This window comes from Lithobates pipiens, unplaced genomic scaffold, assembly GCF_037356315.1.
Source record: "Lithobates pipiens isolate NorthernLeopardFrog02 unplaced genomic scaffold, aLitPip1_a1.2 Scaffold_28, whole genome shotgun sequence".
In the NCBI taxonomy this organism is placed as follows: Eukaryota; Metazoa; Chordata; class Amphibia; order Anura; family Ranidae; genus Lithobates; species Lithobates pipiens.
This window is the reverse complement of record NW_027507789.1, coordinates 23939227-23965770: the sequence shown is the minus strand read 5'-3', so window position 1 is coordinate 23965770 and position 26544 is coordinate 23939227. Positions and strand designations below refer to the sequence as shown.

At 46.7% G+C, this 26544-nt stretch overlaps 1 protein-coding gene across 1 annotated transcript in view; it reads right to left on the bottom strand.

The window, feature by feature from the left end:
• TOM1L1 (target of myb1 like 1 membrane trafficking protein) overlaps positions 1–26544 on the bottom strand; it is a 122241-nt gene that overhangs the window by 65490 nt on the left and 30207 nt on the right. Inside the window, exons 2-3 of the mRNA XM_077458901.1 lie at positions 7329–7413; positions 1404–1482 (exon numbers count right to left, since the gene is read on the bottom strand). Of these exons, the coding sequence (XP_077315027.1) occupies positions 1404–1482; positions 7329–7413 (164 nt within the window). The remainder of the gene's footprint in view (positions 1–1403; positions 1483–7328; positions 7414–26544) is intronic.

Here is a 26544-nt window from a genome sequence, read left to right as displayed (position 1 = left end):
AGTTTCGTGAACATTGCCGAAAGTGTATTGTGAAGGATGGTGATTATTTTGAAGGCCAAGAAAGGTAATTCTCTTCTGTTATTGTGTTTTCTGATACCATTCAACAAACTTTTTAGACACACCTCAGATATATACTGTATACACATTGTTTTATATAAAATGTAGCATTTGTAAAAACTTTAAATAGTTTTTGTCCTTCTGATGTAAACATCTTCTACCACCAAATTGAATACTTTATTTTTGGATAGCAGGCATTAAATTGATTCACCCTCCTGCCTCTAGTTTTCATAAACCCATATGGTCTCTGTGGGGGTGATAGGGATTTCCGGCTCGAAGGACCAATTGATAGGGAAATCCCAGAACTTAGGGGATTCCAATAACATGTTGACTGCTGAACCACATTCTAAAAGATGTATTTAATATTCAAGCCTATAGTTTTATCCATAGGCAGGGGAGCAAGCGTATATAGTACACATGGTGAAGTAATTGCTCTCAAATGCCAAAGAATCCTGTGATACAATTTATACATTCTGAAGGGGGTGGAGGTACCTTGTGAGCCTCTTTGTAGGCCTAATCAATTTGTTGGTTATTTACATTGATAAACAGATGGTCACTTCGCACCTAGACATCACTTCCAGGTTCTCTGGGAAAATGCTTTCACAGCTTGAGGTGTGAATGGCACTTGGACACAACCAAGACAGTTGTTACATACATCCTGGACATTTGCAACAAATACCTCTGCTTAATCAGAATACATGTTTTTGATAATCATAACTAAATGTTTGATAAATAAATGGCGATTCCATTTACCCACTCAGAGGTCATAAGAAAAGTGTTGATTTCACAGTAATCTTATGCCACGTACACACGACCGGACTTTTCGAGGGACTAGGTCCGACAGACTTTCGACGGAGTTCTGACAGAGTTCTGACGGACTTTCCGAATGAACGGACTTGGCCACACACAATCACACCAAAGTCCGACGGATTAGAACGTGATGACGTACGACTGGACTAGAATAAGGAAGTTCATAGCCAGTAGCCAATAGCTGCCCTAGCGTCAGTTTTTGTCCGTCGGACTAGCATACACACGAGCGGATTTCTCGGTAGGAACTGAGTCCGGCGGAGTTCTGGCGGAAAAATTTGAAACATGTTCCATTTCTAAAGTCTGTCAGACTTTTGCAAATCAAAAGTCCGCTGCAGCCCACACACGATCGAATGGTCTGCCGGAATCATTCCGTCGGACTTTTGATGTTGAAAAGTCCGCTCGTGTGTATGCGGCATTAGTCTTATACTATATGAAGAGAATGGGGGATCGGTTGTGATGCCATCATTTGACTTTGCAGTGGCAGCAGAAGTTTGGTGAAAACTGGGAATTCTGTTGGGCAGATCTTATTTACTTACAGAAAGACATAGATTTACTTCCTTCTGGTTGTAGTTCTTGGCAATTCTTTTCTTGAAAGCTTTAACTGCATCTTTTGGCCTGGAAAGAGAGAGATTATGTTTTATTAAAGTGTATGTCACGGCAAAGCATGGCATGAGTACAGACCTGTCAGGCTGTAATTTTAGGATTTGGGTGGGTGGCCCGGGGAGGGGGTGCTAAACTGTGTCCTTCCCTTCTTGTCCCAAAGCCAAAACAGGAAGTGAGAAGAAATCCATCCAAAGTAAAGGGAATCCATGGATGTTACAAGGGTCATCAGACCTAGTGTCCCCATTGGAAGATTTCCCCTTCTATTCCTGTACTAGTGACAAGCCAACATTTTGGATTTTCTTCTCTTTAACTTTTGGTGACAACAGAAAACAAGACATACAGAGAGGGTGAATCTCCTTGTCGGGGGCACAAATAGCAATAAAAGGTTGACAGGTGTTCAGGAGTTATGCAGATATAAAAATGCCTTGATGGGTTAATGTCAATCTGGAGGAGTAGCTGTTCATAGGCAGGCAGCATTTACATGGAGGCCACCCAAAGTTAAAACCCTCATGTGAACTGAAATCCAATGAATGAAAGAGGTGGGCCAGGGACGGTCAGGCTAGATGATGCTGGACATCTTCCAGTCTAAAAAATAAGGCTGCCTCTGCACATTTCGAGAAGCTCACAGTGTGCAGTGTAATCAGAGTAAAGCCCCATACACACTATCAGATTGTCTGCTGATTTTTTCCATCAGATTTACCAAAACCATATAATATGAGGTCAAACCTTATGCCCCGTACACACGAGAGGACTTATGTCCGACAGACTTCCAAAGGAGTTCCGCCGGAGTTCCGACGGAGTTCTGACAGACTTTTCGGCCGAACGGACTTGGCCACACACGATCACACTAAACTCCGACGGATTCGAACGTGATGACGTACGACCCGACTCGAATAAGGAAGTTCATAGCCAGTAGCCAATAGCTGCCCTAGCGTCGGTTTTAGTCCGTCGGAGTAGCATACACACGAGTGGAGTTTTCGAAGGGGACCGGGTCCGGCGGAGTTCCTTCAGGAAAATTTGAAGCAGGCTTCATTTCTAAAGTCCGTCAGACTTTGGCGAATCAAAAGTCCGTTGCAGCCCACACACGATCGGATAGTCTGACGGACTCGGTCCTTCGGACTTTGGATGTTGAAAAGTCCGCTCGTGTGTACGGGGCATTAGGGGTTTCAATGTGTATGCAATCAGGCAGGCCCTTGTACTACATGGTTTTGGTAAACCTGAAGGAAAAAATCAGCAGACAATCTGATAGTGTGTATGGGGCTTAAGCCAGTTCAATACAAGAGGGGAGCTTGTACAGCTGCGCAAGACTGAAGGGAAGGCTGGAGTTCAGCTTTTAAAAGGCTACAGTTTGAAAGACAAGAACAGCTCCTGGACGTTTTGGTCTGTGATTTCCCCCTAGATTCCTATTTTTTTTTTTCATGTATCGAAATTTCTGTATTTACCCAGGACTATTCCCCCGGTATTATGGTTTTAGGAGGCAGTTAGAGATGAACTTGTTTTTTGCAATGTCTCATCAGATGGAGTGTAAAATATTTATAAAAGAAATAACAACCATATTCTCCCATGTATAGCTGTGCCTTTATGTATTCCAGATGGCCATCTGAGCCCTGCTCCTTCTCAGAGTGATTGACACTTAGAAGGCTCACAGCTTTGACAATGTCTTCCATTAGACCCCTACCCCTCTGTCCCCCTTTCCTGTACAATTTTTATTGTAGATCTGATATATTAGACCTGTATAAATGTACTGTACTTTTTATCAGCTGTGTTTATATTACCCTTAAAGTGTATATAAATTCCAACAATATTTTTATCTTATTTACTCCCTTTTGGTCTGTTACATATACCTGTAGCCAGGTCTGGACTACAAAAATGTGCAGAAAGAGATATTGCCTTTAAAGGGGTTGTAAAGGTTTGTTTTTTATTTTCTAAATGGGTTCCTTTAAGCTAGTGCATTGTTGGTTCACTTACCTTTTCCTTCGATTTCCCATCAAAATGTTTTTTTTTTCTTTGTTTTCTTTGTCTGAATTTCTCACTTCCTTTTCCTCCTCAGTAAGCTGTTCAGTAAGTTGTTCTGGCTGACTAAACACCGCTCGGATGATGGTGTGAAGTTTACTGAGGCGAAACAGGAAGTGCGAAATTCAGACAAAGAAAAAAAAACATTTAGAAGGGAAATCGAAGGATAAGGTAAGTGAACCAACAATGCACTAGCTTAAAGGAACCTATTTCGAAAATAAAAAGCAAAGCTTTACAACCCCTTTAATTTGTTCTCCCTATACTGAGACACTGAAGTTATACTGCATTATTCTCCTCCGCCCAGCAGGTGGAGAGCCAAAGCTAAACAGGCCCATACTTCTATGCAGAGCGCTGAGAGTATTGGGAGGTGTAGTTCAAATCAACCATTGTGTAACGGAACAACTGAGCTCTCTCTATTTACTAATAAATACCAGAGTGCTTTAAAAGTCTTTTTAAAGGTAAAAAAAATTCCATGATAGTCTATAACAGGTGTCTTCAAACTTTCTAAACAAAGGGCCAGTGTACTGTCCTTTAGGCTTTTTTTTTAAAGCGGCCATACTGTGGCCAGTGGAATGTCTTAGCGTCAGTGGGAGTAAACAATACCCCATCATTGGTATTAGGGGGAATAATAGTGCTCCATCGTTGGCATCAGTGGGAGGAATAGTGCCCCATCACTGGTGTTAGTGGAAGGAATAGTGCCCCATCATTGGTATCAATTTGAGAAATAGTGCCCCATCATTGGTATCCGTGGGAGGAACAGTGCCCCAACATTGGTGTCAATGGGGAGAACAGTGGGTTGGTATCAACGTGAGGTATAGTACCTCATCATTGGTGTCAGTGGGAAGAATAGTGCCCCATCATTGGTGTCAGTGGAAGGAATAGTGCCCCATCATTGGTAATAATCAGAAGAATAGCTTCCCATAATTAGTGTCGGTGGGAGGAATAGTGCCCCATCCTTGGTGTCAGTGAAGAGACTAGTGCCACATTGTCAGTGTCAGCGGCAGAATCTTTGCCCATGGTTGCTAATAGTGGAGGGATTAATGCCCCAAGGACTGGATAAAAGAAAGCACAGGGCCACATCCAGCCCCCTGGCCGCAATTTGGGGACCATTGGTCTATAACGACTGTAATAGTCAGTGACCACTTTTACGGAAAAATAAATAGATGGGATAGGATATCTGGGCTAATCCCTATTGCTTCTTTCTTGTAAAAGAAGCATTGTCAATTTTTTCCAACCCGGCCCACCATCCCCCCTATAGTGACAAAACCCCCAAGCACATACAAAAATTACAGCTAAGGCCGCGTACACACGGGCGGACTGTTCGCCCAACCTTGTCCGCTGAACAGTGTTTGGGCGGACAGTCCGCTCGTGTGTGGGCTTTCAGCGGACAGTTTCAGCGGACAGTTGGACGGACAAAGTCTTTCGGAAATTCCGAAAAACTGTCCGCTGAAACTGTGTTTGAGCGAACAGTCCGCCCGTGTGTGGGCCTGTCCGCTGTACTTTCGAAATGAGCGGACTGTTCCCGCTCGGAAAGTCCGCCCATTTCGAGCACGTGTACAGGTAGGCGGGGCCCGCGAAGGAGACGTCGCGGGCTCCGCCGCCTGGAATGGGCTTAAAGGGGAACCCCAACGCCGAAAAAAATCGGCGTGGGGGTTCCCCCCAAGTCCACACCAGACCCTTGTCCGAGCACGCTACCCGGCCGGCCAGGAAAGGGGGGCGAGCGAGCGCGCCCCCCCTCCTGAGCCGTACCAGGCCGCGTGCCCTCAACATGGGGGGTGCCTTGGGGAAGGGGGGGCCGCGCGGCCCCCCCACCCCAAAGCACCTTGTCCCCATGTTGATGAGGACAAGGGCCTCTTCCCGACAACCCTGGCCGTTGGTTGTCGGGGTCTGCGGGCGGGGGGCTTATCGGAATCCGGGAGCCCCCTTTAAGAAGGGGGCCCCCGGATACCGGCCCCCCACCCTATGTGAATGAGTATGGGGTACAATGTACCCCTACCCATTCACCTGTGAACTAAAGTACAATAAAAAACACAACACAGAGAAAAAATATTTTATTGCACAGCTCCGGGGGTCTTCTCGCCGGACTCCTCCGCTATGTGTGTGTAGCTCTTTTGCTAGCGGAGGAGTCCGGCTTTCTTCCTCCCCGCCGCCGGCCTCTTCTCCCGACTTCGGGGGTCTTGTCCCCCTCTTCGGTTCTTCTGCCGGGCCACCGCGCCTGGTCCGGTGGCCCGGTCTTCTGTCGCCGTCTTCCGTTCTTCTGTCGCCGCCTTCGGTTCTTCTGCCGGGCCACCGCGCCTTCTTGTAGCTCTTTTACAGGCGGTGGCCCGGTCTTCTGTCGCCGCTGTCGTCGCCGCTGTCGTCGCCGCAGCCGCCGCCTTCCGTTCTTGTTCTTCTTCTTGTTCTTCTTCTTCTTCTCCTGGAGATGTTGACTCGACGATCTCTCCGGCCGGAATGCCAGGGACACGCTCCGCTGCCACTTATATAGTGACAATGGGGCGGTGTCACATGGTATATGTCACATGGGTTGGTCACATGGTGACCCCGCCCCCTTACGATGTCATAGTCCCCATGTGACATCAACCCATGTGACCAACCCATGTGACATATACCATGTGACACCGCCCCATTGTCACTATATAAGTGGCAGCGGAGCGTGTCCCTGGCATTCCGGCCGGAGAGATCGTCGAGTCAACATCTCCAGGAGAAGAAGAAGAAGAACAAGAAGAAGAACAAGAACGGAAGGCTGCGGCGGCGGCGACGACAGCGGCGACAGAAGACCGGGCCACCGCCTGTAAAAGAGCTACAAGAAGGCGCGGTGGCCCGGCAGAAGAACCGAAGGCGGCGACAGAAGAACGGAAGACGGCGACAGAAGACCGGGCCACCGGACCAGGCGCGGTGGCCCGGCAGAAGAACCGAAGAGGGGGACAAGACCCCCGAAGTCGGGAGAAGAGGCCGGCGGCGGGGAGGAAGAAAGCCGGACTCCTCCGCTAGCAAAAGAGCTACACACACATAGCGGAGGAGTCCGGCGAGAAGACCCCCGAAGACCCCCGGAGCTGTGCAATAAAATATTTTTTCTCTGTGTTGTGTTTTTTATTGTACTTTAGTTCACAGGTGAATGGGTAGGGGTACATTGTACCCCATACTCATTCACATAGGGTGGGGGGCCGGTATCCGGGGGCCCCCTTCTTAAAGGGGGCTCCCGGATTCCGATAAGCCCCCCGCCCGCAGACCCCGACAACCAACGGCCAGGGTTGTCGGGAAGAGGCCCTTGTCCTCATCAACATGGGGACAAGGTGCTTTGGGGTGGGGGGGCCGCGCGGCCCCCCCTTCCCCAAGGCACCCCCCATGTTGAGGGCACGCGGCCTGGTACGGCTCAGGAGGGGGGGCGCGCTCGCTCGCCCCCCTTTCCTGGCCGGCCGGGTAGCGTGCTCGGACAAGGGTCTGGTGTGGACTTGGGGGGAACCCCCACGCCGATTTTTTTCGGCGTTGGGGTTACCCTTTAAGCCCATTCCAGGCGGCGGAGCCCGCGACGTCTCCCTCGCGGGCCCCGCCTACCTGTACACGCGCTCGAAATGGGCGGATTTGCCTCCGCCTTACGTGGGCGAGTCCGTTCATTTCAAAAGTTGAGCGAACTGTTTGCCCAACCTTGTTCGTCAAACAGTCCGCTCGTGTGTGGGCAAGTCCGCTCATGCAAATTTTGAGCGGACTGTTTGATGAAACTGTTTGCCGAACAAGGTTGGGCGAACAGTCCGCCCGTGTGTACGCGGCCTAAAATGTAATTGGTAGTTGTGGCAAGCACACACCTTCTCTTCTTTTTCCTCCTGTCCACATTACTGTGCACTCACCCATCAGCCGTAGCATTAATCCCATCACAGATGTTCATAAACTGGCCCCAGTCTTCTTCTTTGCCTCTTCCGGCTGTGTGTGTCTCTGAAAAGGAAACCACAAAGTTCATGGTAACATATCTGATGTGTAAGCAGGACAAGAGAAAACATCAGATCATCAAAGCAAAAATGGTTTCCCAACAGAAGTCAATGGATGGTCCTTTGATTATTTCCGACCACCCAACCAACATTTTTTGGACTTGGTGATTGTCAGAACATAACAACCAGAAACAACGGCTTGATACAATCAGTAACACATCTTATAAAAAGGCCTAAAGCAAAAAAAAAAGGCAAAGGGCAAACATGGCTAGGGAGACTGGGGAATCAAGGAGATATACAATTAAATTCAGAGTTCAGGAGATGTGAGGTTACTTACCAGGATAGGCTAGTTTGTTTGAAGATAGAGAAGGGGCTGTGTTGGTGGTGGTGGTGGTGGTGGGGGGGGTGTAGAAGCATACCGCCCAACTTTTTGAGATGATAAGGAGACCCCCTTTTAGCAAAAGTATGTAGGCATAGGACACACCCACTGCCACACCCCTCTTAAAGGAGAATTATACAAAAAAAAATATTTAAACCCACAAGTGCATTTTTTTGCCACTACTATTTCTTTATCCTGGGGGTTTGAAATGTACATATTCAGCAATTTAGAATTTGGATGAAAGATTTAGCTCTGGGAAATACTTTTAGTGCATTTTATATACAACTATATAGATCAGGCCAATGGCCAAAATGAGGGACAAATGAGGAGGAAAAAGGGACAGAGGGACTTCGTTACGAAAGACGGATAGTCCCTCAAAGTCAGGGACAGTTGGGAACTATGGTACAAGGAGTGATTGGAAAAGTCTTCAAACAGTTGGAATCAACAACTGAGGAAGAAACTTCCTATCCTCCTGCCCTGCATTTGAATCGGTTCTATTGGTGGTCATAGTGACCAGACGGTTGGGGGTCTTCGGAGGTGTTCAAAAATTTTGCGTGGAACCTCATATTAGGGACACATCTAAGATATGGTGTCCTCTGTTGAATCCCAGTTAATGGTGAGTTAACTTGGAAGTTGGTTTCTGCAGAGAGTTTGGATTGTGCCCGAACTGGTATGGTGCACCTAGGGACCTTTATGTGGTCACACGGATACAAACCTGATGTTGGTTCTTTTGTGTCTCCAAAGATCGGCAACATTTATGTCATTGTTATTGTTATTATCATTATCCCTTGTACACACGGTCGGAGATTCCGACGGAATGTGTCCGATCGGACTGTTTTGTCGGATAATCCGACTGTGTGTGGTCTTCATTGGACTGTTTCCGTCTGAATATCCAACGGACCAAGTTTTCCAACTTGTCAGTAAAATTTTCCTACAACATGATCCGATCAGACATACTCCGATCATGTGTAGAGAATTCCGATCGGACAAAGTGCCACGCATGCTCAGATCAAATTCCTACACCAAAGCTATTGGCTACTAGCGTGAACGTAGTCCCGTCGTAACGAAATTACGTCATCACGTTATGTACAATCGGATTTTCCGACAACTTTGTCCGATCGTGTGTATGCAACAGTTTCGGACAAAATCCGTCGGACAAAATCCGACGGATTTGGTTGTCGGAATGTCCGACCGTGTGTACAAGGGCTTATTGTTTCTGTTTTAAGGAATGTTTTATATTTTTGTTAATAAATAGGCACTATCGCCAAAATTGTACTCCAAATTGGTGTTTGATCATTTTGATGGGTGTGCATAGCAGTCCTTTAAGTGAGTGGTTGATGACATCTGTTGTGCCCTAGTCATGTACCCTATAAAAGAAGAACTGTAATACTTACCTGTCTGGTGAATTGAGACTTGGATCTTCTCTTTCTTGCATAGCTACCATGGCCGAAGAATATTCAGCATCAGACGCCTTGCCTTCTTCTGCATGGTATGGTTCCATCTGCCAGCCCCTTTGCCCCTATTATATTATAGAGGTGGATACAGATGCAATACCTGTCCGTTTCTCCACTCATGTCAAATTTAGTGTCCATGCAGCCTCTGCATCTCCACCCACTTCTACAGGCTGTCTGTGCGCAGCTTGTGGGGATGCGGGCACAATTACAATCATGGCCTGAACACAAAAGGTACTCAACACCCAACAATTGGATGGCCCCTAAAAGTCGCACATCTAGGTGTCCTGAAGTGGTGAGTAGAGTGGCAACCTCAGCCTGGACTCCAACCAGGCTATGCCCCCAACGTGTTCCACTCTTAGTCATGGGGGGCAGAGTGAAAGGCTTTGACACCTAGATGTGTGACTTTTAGGGGCCACCCCATTGTTCTCTGAAGCCTTATAGGAACCAGGACAGGTTCCATCCCCTGTCAGCACTCTAGCATTGGCTGAGTAAGCATTGATTACATACCCCTTTACCACCGAGCCTGAGTGGCACACACATTTCCCAGGTCACAGTGAATGAAGCCTTTGTTGATGGCAAATGGGATGGAAGCCTTTTATTGATGTTTAATAAGAGTTTCAGTGGCCACAATGCCCGATCTTTGGTAATTTTTCAAGCACAACCATGCTATTGTATTAAAGCAAAAGTTAATCCACCTTTATGTTGCCTTCTCTGGTTCCCCCACCTCATCAGCACGCTAATTACATTTTTAAGTGAAACCTTTTCATTTTCATCACATATACAATATTGTCACAATATTGGGACACCTGGTAGGAATAGTGCCCCATCATTGGTATCAGTGGGAGGAATGGTGCCCCATCATTGGTATCAGTGGGAGGAATAGTGTCCCATCATTGGTATCAGTGGGAGGAATAGTGTCCCATCATTGGTATCAATGGGAGGAATAGTGCCCCATCATTGGTGTCATTGGAAGGAATAGTGCCCCATCATTGGTATCAGTGGAATAGTGCCCCATCATTGGTATCAGTGGGAGGAATGGTGTCCCATCATTGGTGTCAGTGGGAGGAATAGTGCCCCATCATTGCTGTCATTGGAAGGAATAGTGCCCCATCATTGGTATCAGTGGAATAGTGCCCCGTCATTGGTATCAGTGGGAGGAATGGTGTCCCATCATTGCTGTCATTGGGAGGAATAATGCCCCATTGTTGGTATCAATGGAAGGAGTAGTGCCCCATCATTGGTGTCAGTGGGAGGAATAGTGTCCCATAGTTGGTATCAATGGCAGGAATAGTGCCCCGTCATTGGTGTCAGTGGGAGGAATAGTGTCCCATTGTTGGTATCAATGGCAGGAATAGTGCCCCGTCATTGGTGTCAGTGGGAGGAATAGTGCCCCATCATTGGTGTCAGTGGGAGGAATAGTGTTCCATCATTGGTGTCAGTGAAAGGACTAGTGCCTCATTGTCAGTGTCAGTGGCAGGAACTATGCCCACTTTTGCCGATGGCGGAGGGATTAAAACGAGGCATCAAATGTGCAACAAAACGCATGACTGCTGCCCACGTTTGGGGCATAATAATAATTGCACTGCAAGTGCAATATTTGTTTTTGGTGCATTTTTCACACGTTTCCAAGAACGTACATGGAAACATGCGTTTCTTCCCAGGACAACAACAATGTGTGAATGGCGGCCTCAATATAGAATTAAAATATGTCCATTTCTCATAAATATGAGTGCAATTTACTGATTTTTTTCTGGATGGAGTGTTGTATCTGATTTAATCCAAACTACACAAGCATTGACATATCACTTTTTTATATATCAAATTTTACATTATTTATTTTAAATGTAATTTAATTTTAATTTATTTATTTTGTTTGCCTTCATTTTGTCACTATCCTTCTTCTAAATTACATTTTTATTTTTTTAATGATTGTGAAGGATTTGGTGGGTAGTCCTTCCCTGCTTACCTCTGGCTCCCTCTAGCTGCATCAATCAGACCTGCAATCTTCCTCCAGGAACACTCTGTTCCCTAATATCAGTTCACTGTGCGCCCTTTAAGGTGGAATATCCTTTTTCTCAGCATCTTCCTAAACCTCAGCCGCAGCCACAACAAAATGTGTTCAAGAAACTTCAGGCTTAATCCCAGAAGAGAGTTCATTATTGCTAATTCAGAGAAAGAAACCAAAGTCTCAATCCACCCCCCCAACGCTGGAAGTTCTAATTCTGGTCGAACACGACAGACAAAATGAAAGAAAGGAAATTTCATACTGATGCCCCAAAAAAAACAATATAAAACTGGTCTTTGGATATTTGATTTACTGAGAGACACAAGACCAATAAAATGTGTGTTATTCCTTGCCTTCTGGTTTATTATGTGCGAATAAGAAAGTCCCATAACAGAACACTGAGGATGTAAGATAAATGCAATAGACTCAATTCACAAAGCTTTAACACAAGGATAAGGCTCTCTGATTTAGCTTTATGACTGTAATTTTCAAATCTCATTGGACTTAGCCGAAAATAACTGTCACTTTTTTGAAATAAGTATTCTTATCCTGATGTGTTAGCTGCGTTAGCTTTGTGAACAGAGTTGAATGGGAGGGAATTTGCAAAGAAGAAGAAGAAAGGCTTTAACTCTTATACGCTGCACATACAGTGAGGGGAAAAAGTATTTGATCCCCTTCTGATTTGTACGTTTGCCCAAAAAATTATGTATTATTTTAATGGTCGGTTTATTTTAACAGTGAGAGACAGAATAACAACAAAAATATCCAAAAAAACGCATTTCAAAAAAGCTATAAATTGATTTGCATTTTAACCACCTCCTGTCTGTGCTATAGCCAAAAGACGGCTACAATGCGGATCTACTTTTCCGGGAGGGAGTCCATAGACGTCCTCCCGTGCTGTAGCGGGCTGCCCGCCCCCTGTAGGGTGTGCGCAGCGCGCTCTGTGATCATTGAGTCTATGAGACTCAGCTAATAGCAGATCGGAGTAAGGGGTTGATCCCGACCCCTTACCACGTGATCAGCTGTCAGCCAATGACAGCTGATCATGTGATGTAAACAGTGGCGGTAAGCGGCTATTTTTTCTCCTGGTAGCGTGAGGAGAAAAAAAAAAGCCGATCACCGGTGGCTGTGAGAGGAACATCAGTCCTGATCTTGGAGAGGCTTCTGTGCCCCCTACCAGCAGCCACCAGTGCCACCTACCAGTGCCAACAGTACCACCCATCAGTGTCCACAGTGTCACCTATCAGTGAGCACAGTGCCACCTATAAAATGTCACCAATCAGTGCCTCATCAACAGGGCTGCCTATCAATACCACCTACCAGTGCCCATCAGTGACACCTACCAGCACCCATTAGTGCCACCTACCAGTGCCCATCAGTGCCACCTATAAAATGTCACCAATCAGTGCCTCATCACCAGTGCTGCCTATCAATACCACCTACCAGTGCCCATCAGTGGCACCTACCAGTGCCCATCAGTGACATTCATCAGTGCCACCCATCAGGGCCCATCAGTGCCATCTTATCGATGCCCATCAGTGTCGCCTTATCTGTGCCAATCAGTGCAGCTCATCAGTGCCCATCAGCTTTATGGGGGGCAATTAACAAAGAGTGCACAAGCTTGCGCCACTTATCTAAAAGTAAAGCAGGAGCAGATACTGCTCCTAATTAACAAAGGGGGCATGTGCCCTAAATGTTTGTATTTCTCAGTGCACTGTTTTGCCCCGTCCAGCCACAGGAGCTTTCAGCGTGGTGGGGCCTTCTGCCCTCACCTAACCAGCACCCAAGTGTTCACGGGGCCTAACTGATAGTTATTGGTATATATTTTTTCTTTCTACATTACACTTGTCTACTGAACCAAAGCCTATATGTCATTTAACATACACAGGAATAACGTATTGTGCTAATTTAGCGTATGTCCATAGGTGTGCACAGCCTATTGCAGTAGGGCAGTGATGGTGAACCTTGGCACCCCAGATGTTTTGGAACTACATTCCCCATGATGCTCATGCAATCTGCAGTGTAGTTGAACATCATGAGAAATGTAGTTCCAAAACAGCTGGGGTGCCAAGGTTCACCATCACTGCATTAGGGTGTGCACCTCAAAGCTCAAACATATACAGTGGAACCTTGGATTACGAGCATAATCCGTTCCAGGAGAATGCTTGTAATCCAAAGCATTCGCATATCAAAGTGAGTTTCCCCATAGAAGTCAATCGAAACTAAGATAATTAGTTCTGCATTGACTTCTATTGCATTCAATGCCGCATGTGGCCAGAGGTGGGGGGGCACCGGAGAGCCTCAGAAATACTCGGGGACAGCTCGGCTGAACTCAGAAAGCCTCCGAACCGTTTCAAGTGTCACCAGCGCCCCCTCCCCACTGGCCAAATGGGGTACTGCACACCCCATTAGCTTGAATTCTGCTCTTTTTGCGAGACAACAACGAGTCAGAATAATAAAAATAAAAAAAAGTTGCTTTCAAAAGGCTTGTTAACCTTGTTACTTATTAACCGAGGTTCCACTGTATGTGGGTGTGCATGTGTATCTATACTGACAGTTTCAGTAGAGCAGTAGACAGTGTCAGAAGGGCAGTAGACAGTGTCAGTAGAGCAGAAGACAGTGTCAGTAGGGCAGTAGACAGTGTCAGTAGGGCAGCAGACGGTGTCAGTAGGGCAGCAGACAGTGTCAGTAGAGCAGAAGACGGTGTCAGTAGGGCAGTAGACGGTGTCAGTAGAGCAGTAGACGGTGTCAGTAGGGCAGTAGACGGTGTCAGTAGAGCAGTAGACGGTGTCAGTAGGGCAGCAGACAGTGTCAGTAGGGCAGCAGACAGTGTCAGTAGGGCAGCAGACAGTGTCAATAGAGCAGAAGACAGTGTCAGTAGGGCAGTAGACGGTGTCAGTAGAGCAGTAGACAGTGTCAGTAGAGCAGAAGACGGCGTCAGTAGGGCAGTAGATGGTGTCAGTAGAGCAGAAGACAGTGTCAGTAGAGCAGTAGACAGTGTCAGAAGGGCAGTAGACGGCGTTAGTAGGGCAGTAGATGGTGTCAGTAGAGCAGAAGACAGTGTCAGTAGGGCAGTAGACAGTGTCAGTAGAGCAGTAGACAGTGTCAGTAGGGCAGTAGACGGTGTCAGTAGAGCAGTAGACAGTGTCAGTAGGGCAGCAGACAGTGTCAGTAGAGCAGAAGACAGTGTCAGTAGGGCAGTAGACAGTGTCAGTAAGGCAGTAGACAGTGTCAGTAGAGCAGTAGACAGTGTCAGTAGGGCAGTAGACGGTGTCAGTAGAGCAGTAGACGGTGTCAGTAGGGCAGCAGACAGTGTCAGTAGGGCAGCAGACAGTGTCAATAGAGCAGAAGACAGTGTCAGCAGGGCAGTAGATGGTGTCAGTAGAGCAGTAGACAGTGTCAGTAGGGCAGTAGATGGTGTCAGTAGAGCAGTAGACAGTGTCAGTAGGGCAGCAGACAGTGTCAGTAGAGCAGAAGACGGCGTCAGTAGGGCAGTAGATGGTGTCAGTAGAGCAGAAGACAGTGTCAGTAGGGCAGTAGACAGTGTCAGTAGAGCAGTAGACAGTGTCAGTAGAGCAGTAGATGGTGTCAGTAGAGCAGTAGATGGTGTCAGTAGAGCAGTAGACGGTGTCAGTAGGGCAGAAGACAGTTTCAGTAGAGCAGAAGACAGTGTCAATAGGGCAGTAGACGGTATCAGTAGAGCAGTAGACGATGTCAGTAGAGCAAAAGACAGTGTCAGCAGTGCAGTAGACAGTGTCAGTAGAGCAGAAGACGGTGTCAGTAGGACAGTAGACGGTGTCAGTAGGGCAGTAGACGATGTCAGTAGAGCAAAAGACAGTGTCAGTAGGGCAGTAGACAGTGTCAGTAGAGCAGAAGACGGTGTCAGTAGCACAGTAGATGGTGTCAGTAGAGCAGTAGACGATGTCAGTAGGGGAGTAGACGGTGTCAGTAGGGCAGTAGACAATGTCAGTAGAGAAAAAAGACAGTGTCAGTAGGGCAGTAGACAGTGTCAGTAGAGCAGTAGACAGTGTCAGTAGAGCAGTAGATGGTGTCAGTAGAGCAGTAGATGGTGTCAGTAGAGCAGTAGACGGTGTCAGTAGGGCAGAAGACAGTTTCAGTAGAGCAGAAGACAGTGTCAATAGGGCAGTAGACGGTATCAGTAGAGCAGTAGACGATGTCAGTAGAGCAAAAGACAGTGTCAGCAGTGCAGTAGACAGTGTCAGTAGAGCAGAAGACGGTGTCAGTAGGACAGTAGACGGTGTCAGTAGGGCAGTAGACGATGTCAGTAGAGCAAAAGACAGTGTCAGTAGGGCAGTAGACAGTGTCAGTAGAGCAGAAGACGGTGTCAGTAGCACAGTAGATGGTGTCAGTAGAGCAGTAGACGATGTCAGTAGGGGAGTAGACGGTGTCAGTAGGGCAGTAGACAATGTCAGTAGAGAAAAAAGACAGTGTCAGTAGGGCAGTAGACAGTGTCAGTAGTGCAGTAGACAATGTCAGTAGAGCAAAAGACAGTGTCAGTAGAGCAGTAGACGGTGTCAGTAGGGCAGAAGACAGTGTCAGTAGAGCAGAAGACAGTGTCAGTAGGGCAGTAGATGGTGTCAGTAGAGCAGAAGACGGTGTCAGTAGAGCAGTAGACAGTGTCAGCAGGGCAGAAGACGTGTCCGTAGGACATAGACGGTGCCAGTAGGGCAGTAGACAGTGTCAGTAGGGCAGTAGATGGTGTCAGTAGAGCAAAAGACAGTGTCAGTAGGGCAGTAGACAGTGTCAGTAGAGCAGAAGACGGTGTCAGTAGCACAGTAGATGGTGTCAGTAGAGCAGTAGACGATGTCAGTAGGGGAGTAGACGGTGTCAGTAGGGCAGTAGACAATGTCAGTAGAGAAAAAAGACAGTGTCAGTAAGGCAGTAGACAGTGTCAGTAGAGCAAAAGACAGTGTCAGTAGGGCAGTAGACAGTGTCAGTAGAGCAGTAGATGGTGTCAGTAGAGCAGAAGACAGTGTCAGTAGGGCAGTGGGCGGTGTCAGTAGATCAAAAGACAGTGTCAGTAGAGCAGTAGACGGTGTCAGTAGGGCAGAAGACGGTGTCAGTAGGGCAGTAGATGGTACCAGTAGGGCAGTAAATGGTACCAGTAGGGCAGTAGACAGTGTCAGTAGGGCAGTAGACAGTGTCAGTAGAGCAGAAGGCAGTGTTAGTAGAGCAGTAGATGGTGTCAGTAGAGCCGTAGACAGTGTCAGTAGGGCAGTAGATGGTGTCAGTAGGGCAGTAGACAATGTCAGTAGAGCAGTATACAGTGTCAGTAGGGCAGTTGATGGTGTCAGTAGGGCAGTAGACAGTGTCAGTAGAGCAGTAGACAGTGTCAGTAGGGCAGTTGATGGTGTCAGTAGGGCAGTAGAGAGTGTCAGTAGAGCCGTAGACAGTGTCAGTAGGGCAGTAGACAGTGTCAGTAGGGCAGTAGATGGTGTCAGTAGGGCAGTAGACAATGTCAGTAGGGCAGTGGGCGGTGTCAGTAGATCAAAAGACAGTGTCAGTAGAGCAGTAGACGGTGTCAGTAGGGCAGAAGACGGTGTCAGTAGGGCAGTAGATGGTACCAGTAGGGCAGTAAATGGTACCAGTAGGGCAGTAGACAGTGTCAGTAGGGCAGTAGACAGTGTCAGTAGAGCAGAAGGCAGTGTTAGTAGAGCAGTAGATGGTGTCAGTAGAGCCGTAGACAGTGTCAGTAGGGCAGTAGATGGTGTCAGTAGGGCAGTAGACAATGTCAGTAGAGCAGTATACAGTGTCAGTAGGGCAGTTGATGGTGTCAGTAGGGCAGTAGACAGTGTCAGTAGAGCAGTAGACAGTGTCAGTAGGGCAGTTGATGGTGTCAGTAGGGCAGTAGAGAGTGTCAGTAGAGCCGTAGACAGTGTCAGTAGGGCAGTAGACAGTGTCAGTAGGGCAGTAGATGGTGTCAGTAGGGCAGTAGACAATGTCAGTAGAGCAGTATACAGTGTCAGTAGGGCAGTTGATGGTGTCAGTAGGGCAGTAGACAGTGTCAGTAGAGCAGTAGACAGTGTCAGTAGGGCAGTTGATGGTGTCAGTAGGGCAGTAGAGAGTGTCAGTAGAGCCGTAGACAGTGTCAGTAGGGCAGTAGACAGTGTCAGTAGGGCAGTAGATGGTGTCAGTAGGGCAGTAGATGGTGTCAGTAGGGCAGTAGACAGTGTCAGTAGGGCAGAGATTGTTGTCAGTCGTTTTTTTTATTTTTATTATTATTTTTTTTTTCAGGGGTTTAAATGGGGGAATCTGCGACCACACAGGGTGATTAGGGTGTGCCCAAGCACACCTGGCACACCCTGTGCGCACACCTATGCATATGTCTAAAGCCATCAGAGAAAGTGAAAAGTCCACAATGTTTTCATTTTTTTGAGAGGCAAAACTGAGCCAGTGCTTCACATCCAGCAGTGTGCGTTAATAATCGACCACAGCGATTCAAAAGGACCTGATCTTGGGCGGTGCAGGGCGGGGAGTAATTGTGTATATGTGGTCGTGTGCGGTAATATTTGATGTTCACCATCCATGTAAGAGCGAGTTCAGCCGGATGCAAGCCGGGAGTCCATCTGTGTTTCAGCGCTGTACTCTGCAATCTGTTTTGACAGTGACCCAAGACGAGGCAGTCCCCGGTGCACAGAGGAGTATACATTTACATGCTGCTCGGGGCTACGGCTAGATCTCCAGAGAAATGACTTAACATCTATTGACTGGAGAATAATAAAAGAGACTTACTCAAACTGAAAGCTGCACAGGCTGGAAAAGGAGAAGGTGAAGTGCCAGCAGACGGATTCGACATTTAGAACTTTCCTGGCAATAATGGTGAAATGAGTAGATCAAAATTAGGTTGTTTTACAGCAGACCCATCCTTAAAGAGACCCTGACCGGTCATTTCAACGCCTATCTTCCCGTAAGGTTATATGTAGGGATGCACCGATACCAAGCATTTGACCGAGTATCGGTACTTGGCCAAATTCTCCCGATACCGAAAAAAACAATACTTTGCGGTGACACAAAATTAATGGGCACAAAAATGTGCGATTCCTGTTCTGAATCGCATGCAATTTCCCCCACCGCTCCTCTGTGTGTGTGTAGAAATATATTAAAGTGATTGTAAAGGTAAAACATGTAAAAATAAAAATAAATAAATAACAAACATATCATACTTACCTCCACTGTGTAGCTCGTTTTGCACAGAGTCGCCCCGAACCCGCTCTTCTGGGGTCCGCCCCCCCATCCGATAACACCTGGCTCTCGCGGCTCCTCCCCACATCTGATAACCCCCTGGTAGAAGCGCTTCCCCGAGGGGGTCACCTTGCGGGCGCGCTCCCTAGTCCAGCATTCTGCATCTGGAGTCGCCCCCCCCCCCCCCAGTGCCCACATCATTGGATTCGATTGACAACAGCGGGAGCCAATGGCTGCGCTGCTATCAATCTATCCAATCAAGAGCTGAGAACCCCGGGCAGAGAGACAGCGCGTCCCTGTGGGTCGAGTTCGAGGGTTCAGGTAAGTAAAACGCTGGGGGGCCGGTCACTGACAGGTGTTTTTTCAAGGTGAAAAAACACAAAGGTTTACGACCCCTTTAAAGCTCCATCTAGTGGGCACTTGGAGGTGCTCACAGGGCTGGAGGAGATGTAGAGGCGGTCTGCCCCAAGCTGACATCACTTTCGCCCTATACCCACAGGGTTCTGGAACTTCTCCTCCAGCCCTGTGAGCACCTCCAGCGGGTCCTGATTTGCTAGCCTACCACATATGTACTGTGCGTTGTAAAAAAAAATTAAACTGTCCACTAGATGGCGCTTTGATCCTTTTCTATATACACACAGGAGCGGTGGGGAAAATCGAAAGCGATTCGGACAGGAATCGCACTGCATTACTATTCAAATCGCATGTGATCCTTTGCAGTGCGATTTGCACGGTTGCACCAGCTTTTCTTGTACTGACACAAATCACTCCACAAAGTATAAGGTGTCGGTGAGTACTTGACCGAAAGTACCGTATCTGTACTTACATGCACCTATAAAAAAAGGGATCGGTGAAACCCTAATTATGTGCATTTAATGTATCTTAGAAATGTTATGTATATCTCCCTTGTGAAGACATCCAAAAGTATTGAGACTGCAGCTGGGTGCCGCCATCTTGGAAACTTGGATGTGATTTCAGCAGCCCCAGAAGATTCAGAGTTGCCATTTAAAGTGACACCAAACTCTGGAAAAAAAAAATCTATTCAAGCATGTATTCTAAATTCTGAAAAGTACCTTCTATTGCTCCATGTTTGGGTGGAACTCCACTTTAAACAGTCCACATTCAGGGAAAATGTATGTGCTGCAAAGGGCTTAATTCATAATTCATATACACTAATAAGCTGTGATATTATGAAACTGATGAGGCTGCACTGATTGCCACTGATGAGGCAGCACTCTTAAGCTGCACTGGTGGCCCCCTGATGAGGCTGCACTGATTGCCACTGATAAGCTGCACCATTGGGCTGGGCACACATAGGCTGCACTGGTGGGCATTGATAAGGCTGCAATGATGGGCACTGATACCCGCTAATGATGCGACACTCTTAAGCAGCACTGATAAGCTGCTCTGATGGCCACTGATTATTCCATACTGATAGACTGCATTGATGGTCACAGATGAGTCCATACTGACAGGCTGCACTGATGGTCACTGATAAGGCTGTACTAATAGGCTGCACTGATGACCACTGATGAGGCTGCACTGATTGCCACTGATGAAGCAGCACTCTTAAGCTGCACTGATAGGCTGCACTGGTGGCCCCTGATGAGGCTGCACTGATTGCCACTGATAAGCTGCACCATTGGGCTGGGCACTGATGGGCATTGATAAGGCGGCACTGATGGGCCCTGATACCCACTAAAGAGGCGGCACTCTTAAGCAGCACTGATAAGCTGCACTGATGGTCACTGATGAGTCTGTACTGATAGGCTGCACTGATGGTGACTGATGAGTCCGTGCTGATATGCTGCACTGATGGTCAATGATGAGGCCGTTTGATAGGCTGCATTGATGACCACTGATAAGAACGTACTGATCGGCTGCACTGGTGGCCACTGATAGGCTGCACTGATGAGGCGGCACTCTTAAACTTCACTGATAAGGCAGCACTGATCTAAGGATCTAAGGCACTGAAGGGTTTTGGTTTACAGATGACAGGGTGAGTCTTAAACAGGAAGGGGTGTGGCCTTGACAGAAAGGGGTGGGTCATATTTCAATTAGGGTGTGCATGCACTTAGTCAAGCCTGGGGCACCACAAAACCTAAATACACCACTGGTTCTCAGCCTCCTCTGAATTTCTATGTTTTTTTTGTTTTTTTTTGCTGCTGTGATCAGACTTCCTGTCAGAGGATGGCTACATCTGTTCTGCATGGTCCCACTGTATGTAGGAACGTAGCCACCCTCAGTGTCATGACCGCATCTACCATACATTGCCTTTGGAGTGATAGGGAAAAGGAAAGGTTCAGGAGCTCCTCACGGAGGATGTTACAAGGAGGCAGAAAAGCACAAAAATTTATTATATGAAGTACTTTTTTCAAGCACAGCATGGGTCATCACAAGCCAGTTGATAGAACTTTATGAAAAGTCACTGCATGACATTTCTATAAAGTTTGTTTAAAATAAAAAAGAAAAGAGAATGGTGCAATGCGCCAGTGTTGGCGCATCAACACTGCGCTTGTTCAGCCGGACCACACACCACCTGCTGCATTGCAAAACAGCAGCTGGTGTAAATGGACCCTTACTGTAGAACTGTTACAGCCAGTGTTAATTATGCCCTCCAACCACTAGGGGGTGCCTGGGGGACATGGATTACAAGAGACTCTGAGAAAAATTGTGGAGGATTGTGGGCATTGTAGTTCGCTGAGGAGACTAAGCTATCGCCATTGGTTGGCTAGGAAATAACATACCCAAGGGAAAGATATTAAAGGGGAGGGACAGGAATAGTTTTCGCAGGCTGAGAGAGGAAGAAGGTTCTCCTTCTGCAGGGAGACCAGGGCTGAGATGAACTGTGATCCACCTGAGTGCAGCAAGGACGATGAAGGGGTGATCCCTATCTGAGAGCCACAAGGGTAGAATGGACACTATTCCGGAGCCTTGGATTGAGACCTGGACTGTAGGGAGCATGCTGAGCAGTTAAAGAGCCACACGCCGAGGATACCACCAGAGAGAGAAACCCTTTTGCATGCCACTTGGACAGAAAGCCTCTGCTTACACAGGACTGACGAGTGACTGCTGGCCAACCGCTAACTGCAAATACTAACAGAAGGGCAGATTTTCCAGCTAGGAACACTTTACCATTGCATGCACAAACTCATATGCCCTGTACACACGGTCAGAATTTCCAACAACAAATGTTCGATGTGAGCTTGTTGTCGGAAAATCCGACCGTGTGTATGCTCCATCAGACATCTGCTATCGGAATTTCCGATACCATTTGTGTGACCATGTGTATGCAAGACAATTTTGAGTCAACATCTGTCAGAAATAAATCCACAGTTTTGTTGTCGGAATGTCCGATCGTCTGTATGCGGCATTAGACGGACACCATCTCAAGTGCTACATTTGGGCCCCAATGAGCTGGCCAGCAGAATGTTTAATATATGTGTACGTCTTCTTGCTGACTGTTGCTGTGGTAACCACCTATAGGTCCTCCCCTTGGTTAGGTTAAACTGTGTAGGTTTAAGAAAGAGGTGGGCAATTAAGTGTTCATTATTGGCAGCCCATAAACGATATAGGTTAAAGCGGGAGTCCGCCGGGAGTTCCGTCGTTTTTTTTTTTTTTTAAAAGCCAGCAGCTACAAATACAGCAGCTGCTGACTTTTAAAATAAGGACACTTACCCGCCCAGCGCGCCCGCGATGTCGGCACCCGAAGCCGATCTCTCGATCGTCTCTCGGGTGCTGCCGCCGCCATCTTGGGTATGGGAATCAGGAAGTGGAGCCTTTCGGCTTCAGTTCCCGGTTCCCTACTGCACATGCGCGAGTCGCGCTGCGCAATAAGGATGGACCCGCTGCCTCTGGGATCTGTGTGTTTCCCAGCAGGCAGCGGGGGACTTTCGGAAAGGGGCGTAGATCTACGCCCCTTTCCGCAGAGAGCTATCCCGGAAGTGGGTGCAGACACCTGTACTGTACAGGTACCTGCACCCCCCTCCCCCCTGAAAGGTGCCAATTGTGGCGCCGGAGGGGGGGAGGATTCCAATGAGCAGAAGGTCCACTTTAGGGTGGACCTCCGCTTTAACTACTACTGCAATACTACTATTTTCTGTTGTTTGATTGTTGACTGCTGACTTATAACTTTTGATAGTAAACCAAAAAATTCACACCAGTATAACCTTTCCTTGCAGATTTTTTTACTGTATAGCTTTTTCTTACTTACTTTGCCACAACTCAGTTTGGTGTCATTTTTCTCTGTGGGCACAAAAAGAGAGGACCCGACACATCAAGCAGCTCCTTCAGGGGTTGGGAATTACAGCAGATGTCATACATAGTAAGGCTCCATGCACACTGAAGCTCAAAAAAGCTTTTTCTGGATGCCAGATTGCTGGCAGAAAACGCTGGTTGGAAAACATACTTTTAACAGCGTTTTGCACTAGCGTTTATGAGCGTTTTTTAGCGTTAGCGTTTATGGGCGTTTTTAATAAAAATACACAGAGGACACTCCAAACTCCCACAATGCACTGAAAAAATAGAACTCTGAATGCTAATTAGCATGCGTTTATGAGCGTTTATCTGCGTTTGACTATTTTGGCAGTGAAAAACGCCACTTTGAACGCGAATTTCTAGCGTTCAGGAAAAAGCCCATAAACTCCACTGCTCATTAAAGCTAAAAAACGGCCATGTGTGCATGGACACATAGGCTAACATAGAGTGGAGTTTATGGGCTTTTAAAAAAAACACCCAAACTCCAATAAACTGCAGTTTATGAGCTCCAGTGTGCATGGAGCCTTAATCTTGAAGACATTGACTATAATGTAATGCACATAAAAATGCATAAAAGATGCAACAAGCAGTAGTTCTCTACTTGAGACCAGAACCTTGTAAATTCTTCTAAAACCTTCCATGCCCCAACAGTGAAATAAAAAAAGTTTATATTCACACAATAAAAGTATGGGAATATAAAATACGTATTGAAAATGTGGAAGGTTCTGGATGAGGCTGGGGGTCACTGTGGGGGATAGGGGGTCTGGATGTGCAGCAGATTTTGTGGCCCTGTGGGGATGAGGTTTTTTGCGGGAGCTGGTGGAAACTCTGGGGGGTGGGGTCTCTAAAGGAAGGTGGAGGTCTCTCTTGGAGGCTGGGGGGTTTAATGAGCACTGTGGGGGCTGGACTGTAGGAGGGCTAGGGGGCACTGTGGAACACTGTTGGAGGTCGGGGGCACTATTGAGGGCTAGAGGCTCTGCAGCAAACTAGGGGGTATTGGGAGGCACTGTTGGGGCTGAGGGCTCTCAGGAGGCCTAGGGGAACTTTGGAAGGCTGACTGGTACTGCGGGCCACCACAGGAGGTTGTGCGGAATATTGAGTGGTTAGGGGACCTGTAGCTGGCTGGAGGCAGTGGGCCAAGGCCCTGTGGTTGAGAACCACTCATTCAAAGTGATGCACTGATGTGAAGAGCTTTATAGATTGTTGTGGTAACTAGTGTGCTGTGATCCTGTGCTGTATTACACATAAAATGGTGTAAATGAGCCCGTAGAGGGCAGTGCGTTGCGTCTTGGAAAAACACATCGAAAACACACTGAAAGCGCAATAAAAATGTAACGTGGGTTTTAATTATTGCATTTTTCAAGTCACATGCCCAAATTTCTAACAAACACAGACACGACCCACAAAATGGAGACAGGAAATGACAAAAATGATCAGAACAATACATTTTAACGCAACACCAAGAAAACACATTGTGCGCTTTGAGGAAAATGCATAAGTGCTTTCTTACATGATTGTCGGAACGAGCCCAAACCCTTCCCCACTCTATCCAACAGAAAACCCAACACACTTTTCACCTACTCTCCACAGATCATTTACATAGCATGTGGTTCCTTGTGTTGAGCAACACTTTGAAGTTCTACATGTGCCATTGTCAGTGACCTCATCTGTGTTGCTTAACAGCCAAACACAATGACATAGACATTATGCTAAATATAACAAATGCACAAACTGAGGTCAGGTTTGCTTAACCACTTAAGGACCAAGCCTCTTTCTGAGATTTGCTGTTTACAAGTTAAAATAAGTTTTTTTATTGCTAGAAAATAACTTAGCACCCCCAAACATTATATATATTGTCTTTTTTTCGAACACCCTAGAGAATAAAATGGCGGTCGTTGCAATACTTTCTGTCACACCGTATTTGGGCAGTGGTCTTACAAGCACATTTTTTTTGTAAAAAAAAATACACTTTTTGCATTACAAAATAAGACAGCTGTAAAGTTAGTCCAATTCTTTTTTATATTGTGAAAGATGATGTTAAAATACTTCTTTTGTTGTTCTGTGGTAGTTAGGAGTCCTTGACAGGGGGTCTAAATCTGGTTTTATTGGTAAAACAGTGGGGACCCATCTTAAGCCTTGTACACACGGTCGGAGAATGCATCTTATCGGACCGCGTCGTCGGATAATCCGACTGTGTGTGGTATGCATCGGACTGATTCCGTCCGAATCTCCGTCGAATCCAATTTTCCAACATGTTGGAAATATTTTATGATCAACTGGTTTGATCGGACATACTCCGATCATGTGTGGAGAATTTTGATCGGACCAAGTGCCACGCATGCTCAGATCAAATTCCTACATCAAAGCTATTGGCTACTAGTCCCATCGTAACGAAATTACGTCATCACGTTCTGAATGATCGGATTTTTCGACAACTTAGTCCGACCGCGTGTATGCAACAGTTTCGGACAAGATCCGACGGGCAAAATCCGACGGACAAAATCCGACGGATTTGGTTGGCAGAATGTCCGACCGTGTGTACAGGGGCTTAGGTATGGCGTTTTCTAGTTTGTACGGTCCAATCTATACTGGCCGGGCAATGGTAAGACCGGTGGGTGTCTGAGGTCAGCTGGGTTAGTCCCTCGAGGCAGTGTTTTATGGCTGGGGTCATAACTTAGCTAACAGGTGCCACAGACACAAAGTTTTAGTTATGTGGCATCGTTAAGGAACCGTTGCTATCTGGATTGATATGTTTATATGTTTTTGATATTCATAAGCTTATAAGGTCGATTTGTGTCATTTAACTTCAATCACTAGTGGTGTGGTTTTTCCTAGGGGTTATAGGAAGGTTTAGTTGTGTGAAGTTTTGGGTAAGAGGTCAAGTATGGAGGTGAGCTCTGATCTACCCTGGTCATGTGATCACAAGACACAAAAAGCTGGGCTTCAAGCTGCATGCGGAAGATTTTTCACCTTCATGCACAGAATGGATGAAGGTACGTAAACCTTCTGTCTTTAGAATCACTTTAAGGTTCTTATTCATAAGTCAATGATTTTTCAGGGCCGACAATCCCCTTCATCTGGGCTTAAGCTGAAAAGGGCAATACTTAACATAAGACTCTATCCGAAGACTCCAGGTGTGTGTTCTGAATCAAAGAAAGATCATTAATAGTTGTAGTAAATGTGTAATCAACTTAGTTTCCCAGGAGTCTTGAGATAGGGTCCTATAGTAAACATTATCCTTTACATCTTAAGCCTCGATGAAGGGAGATGGTTGACCCTGAAACAAGTTGCTTCCTTTAATCTTCGAGTTGTTACTGTATGATCCACAATAAATGATTATGGAGTCTCAGAATGGCTTTTTTTTGACAACTTCATTTGAATTTCTCAACTTAGGAGGCCATCAACCCTTGGAGGGTCCCACTCTGGTAGAGCTGCCAAAGTCTAGTTATCAAGTCCAACAAACACCTCCTATATGACAGAATTTCTCAACTTAGGAGGCCATCAAACCTTGGAGGGTCCCACTCTGGTAGAGCTGCCAAAGTCTAGTTATCAAGTCCAACAAACACCTCCTATATGATAAAAAAGAAATCCAAGCCCAGCATCTCACATCTACTGTACTTTCTCATAGCAATAAAACTTGGGATTCATGCAAACAAATATCAGGATCACGTATTGATGATAAAAGGGATCATTAAAAACACTGTTCATCATTTAAGCTGATTCGCTTTGGTCAGGTTGCTCACATTCATCAGAATACTCCTAAGAAGAAGGGGGGTCCCTTCTTTGTAGAAGTAGACTTCTACAAAGACTTTGTAGAAGTCTACTTCTAGAGGCCATTAC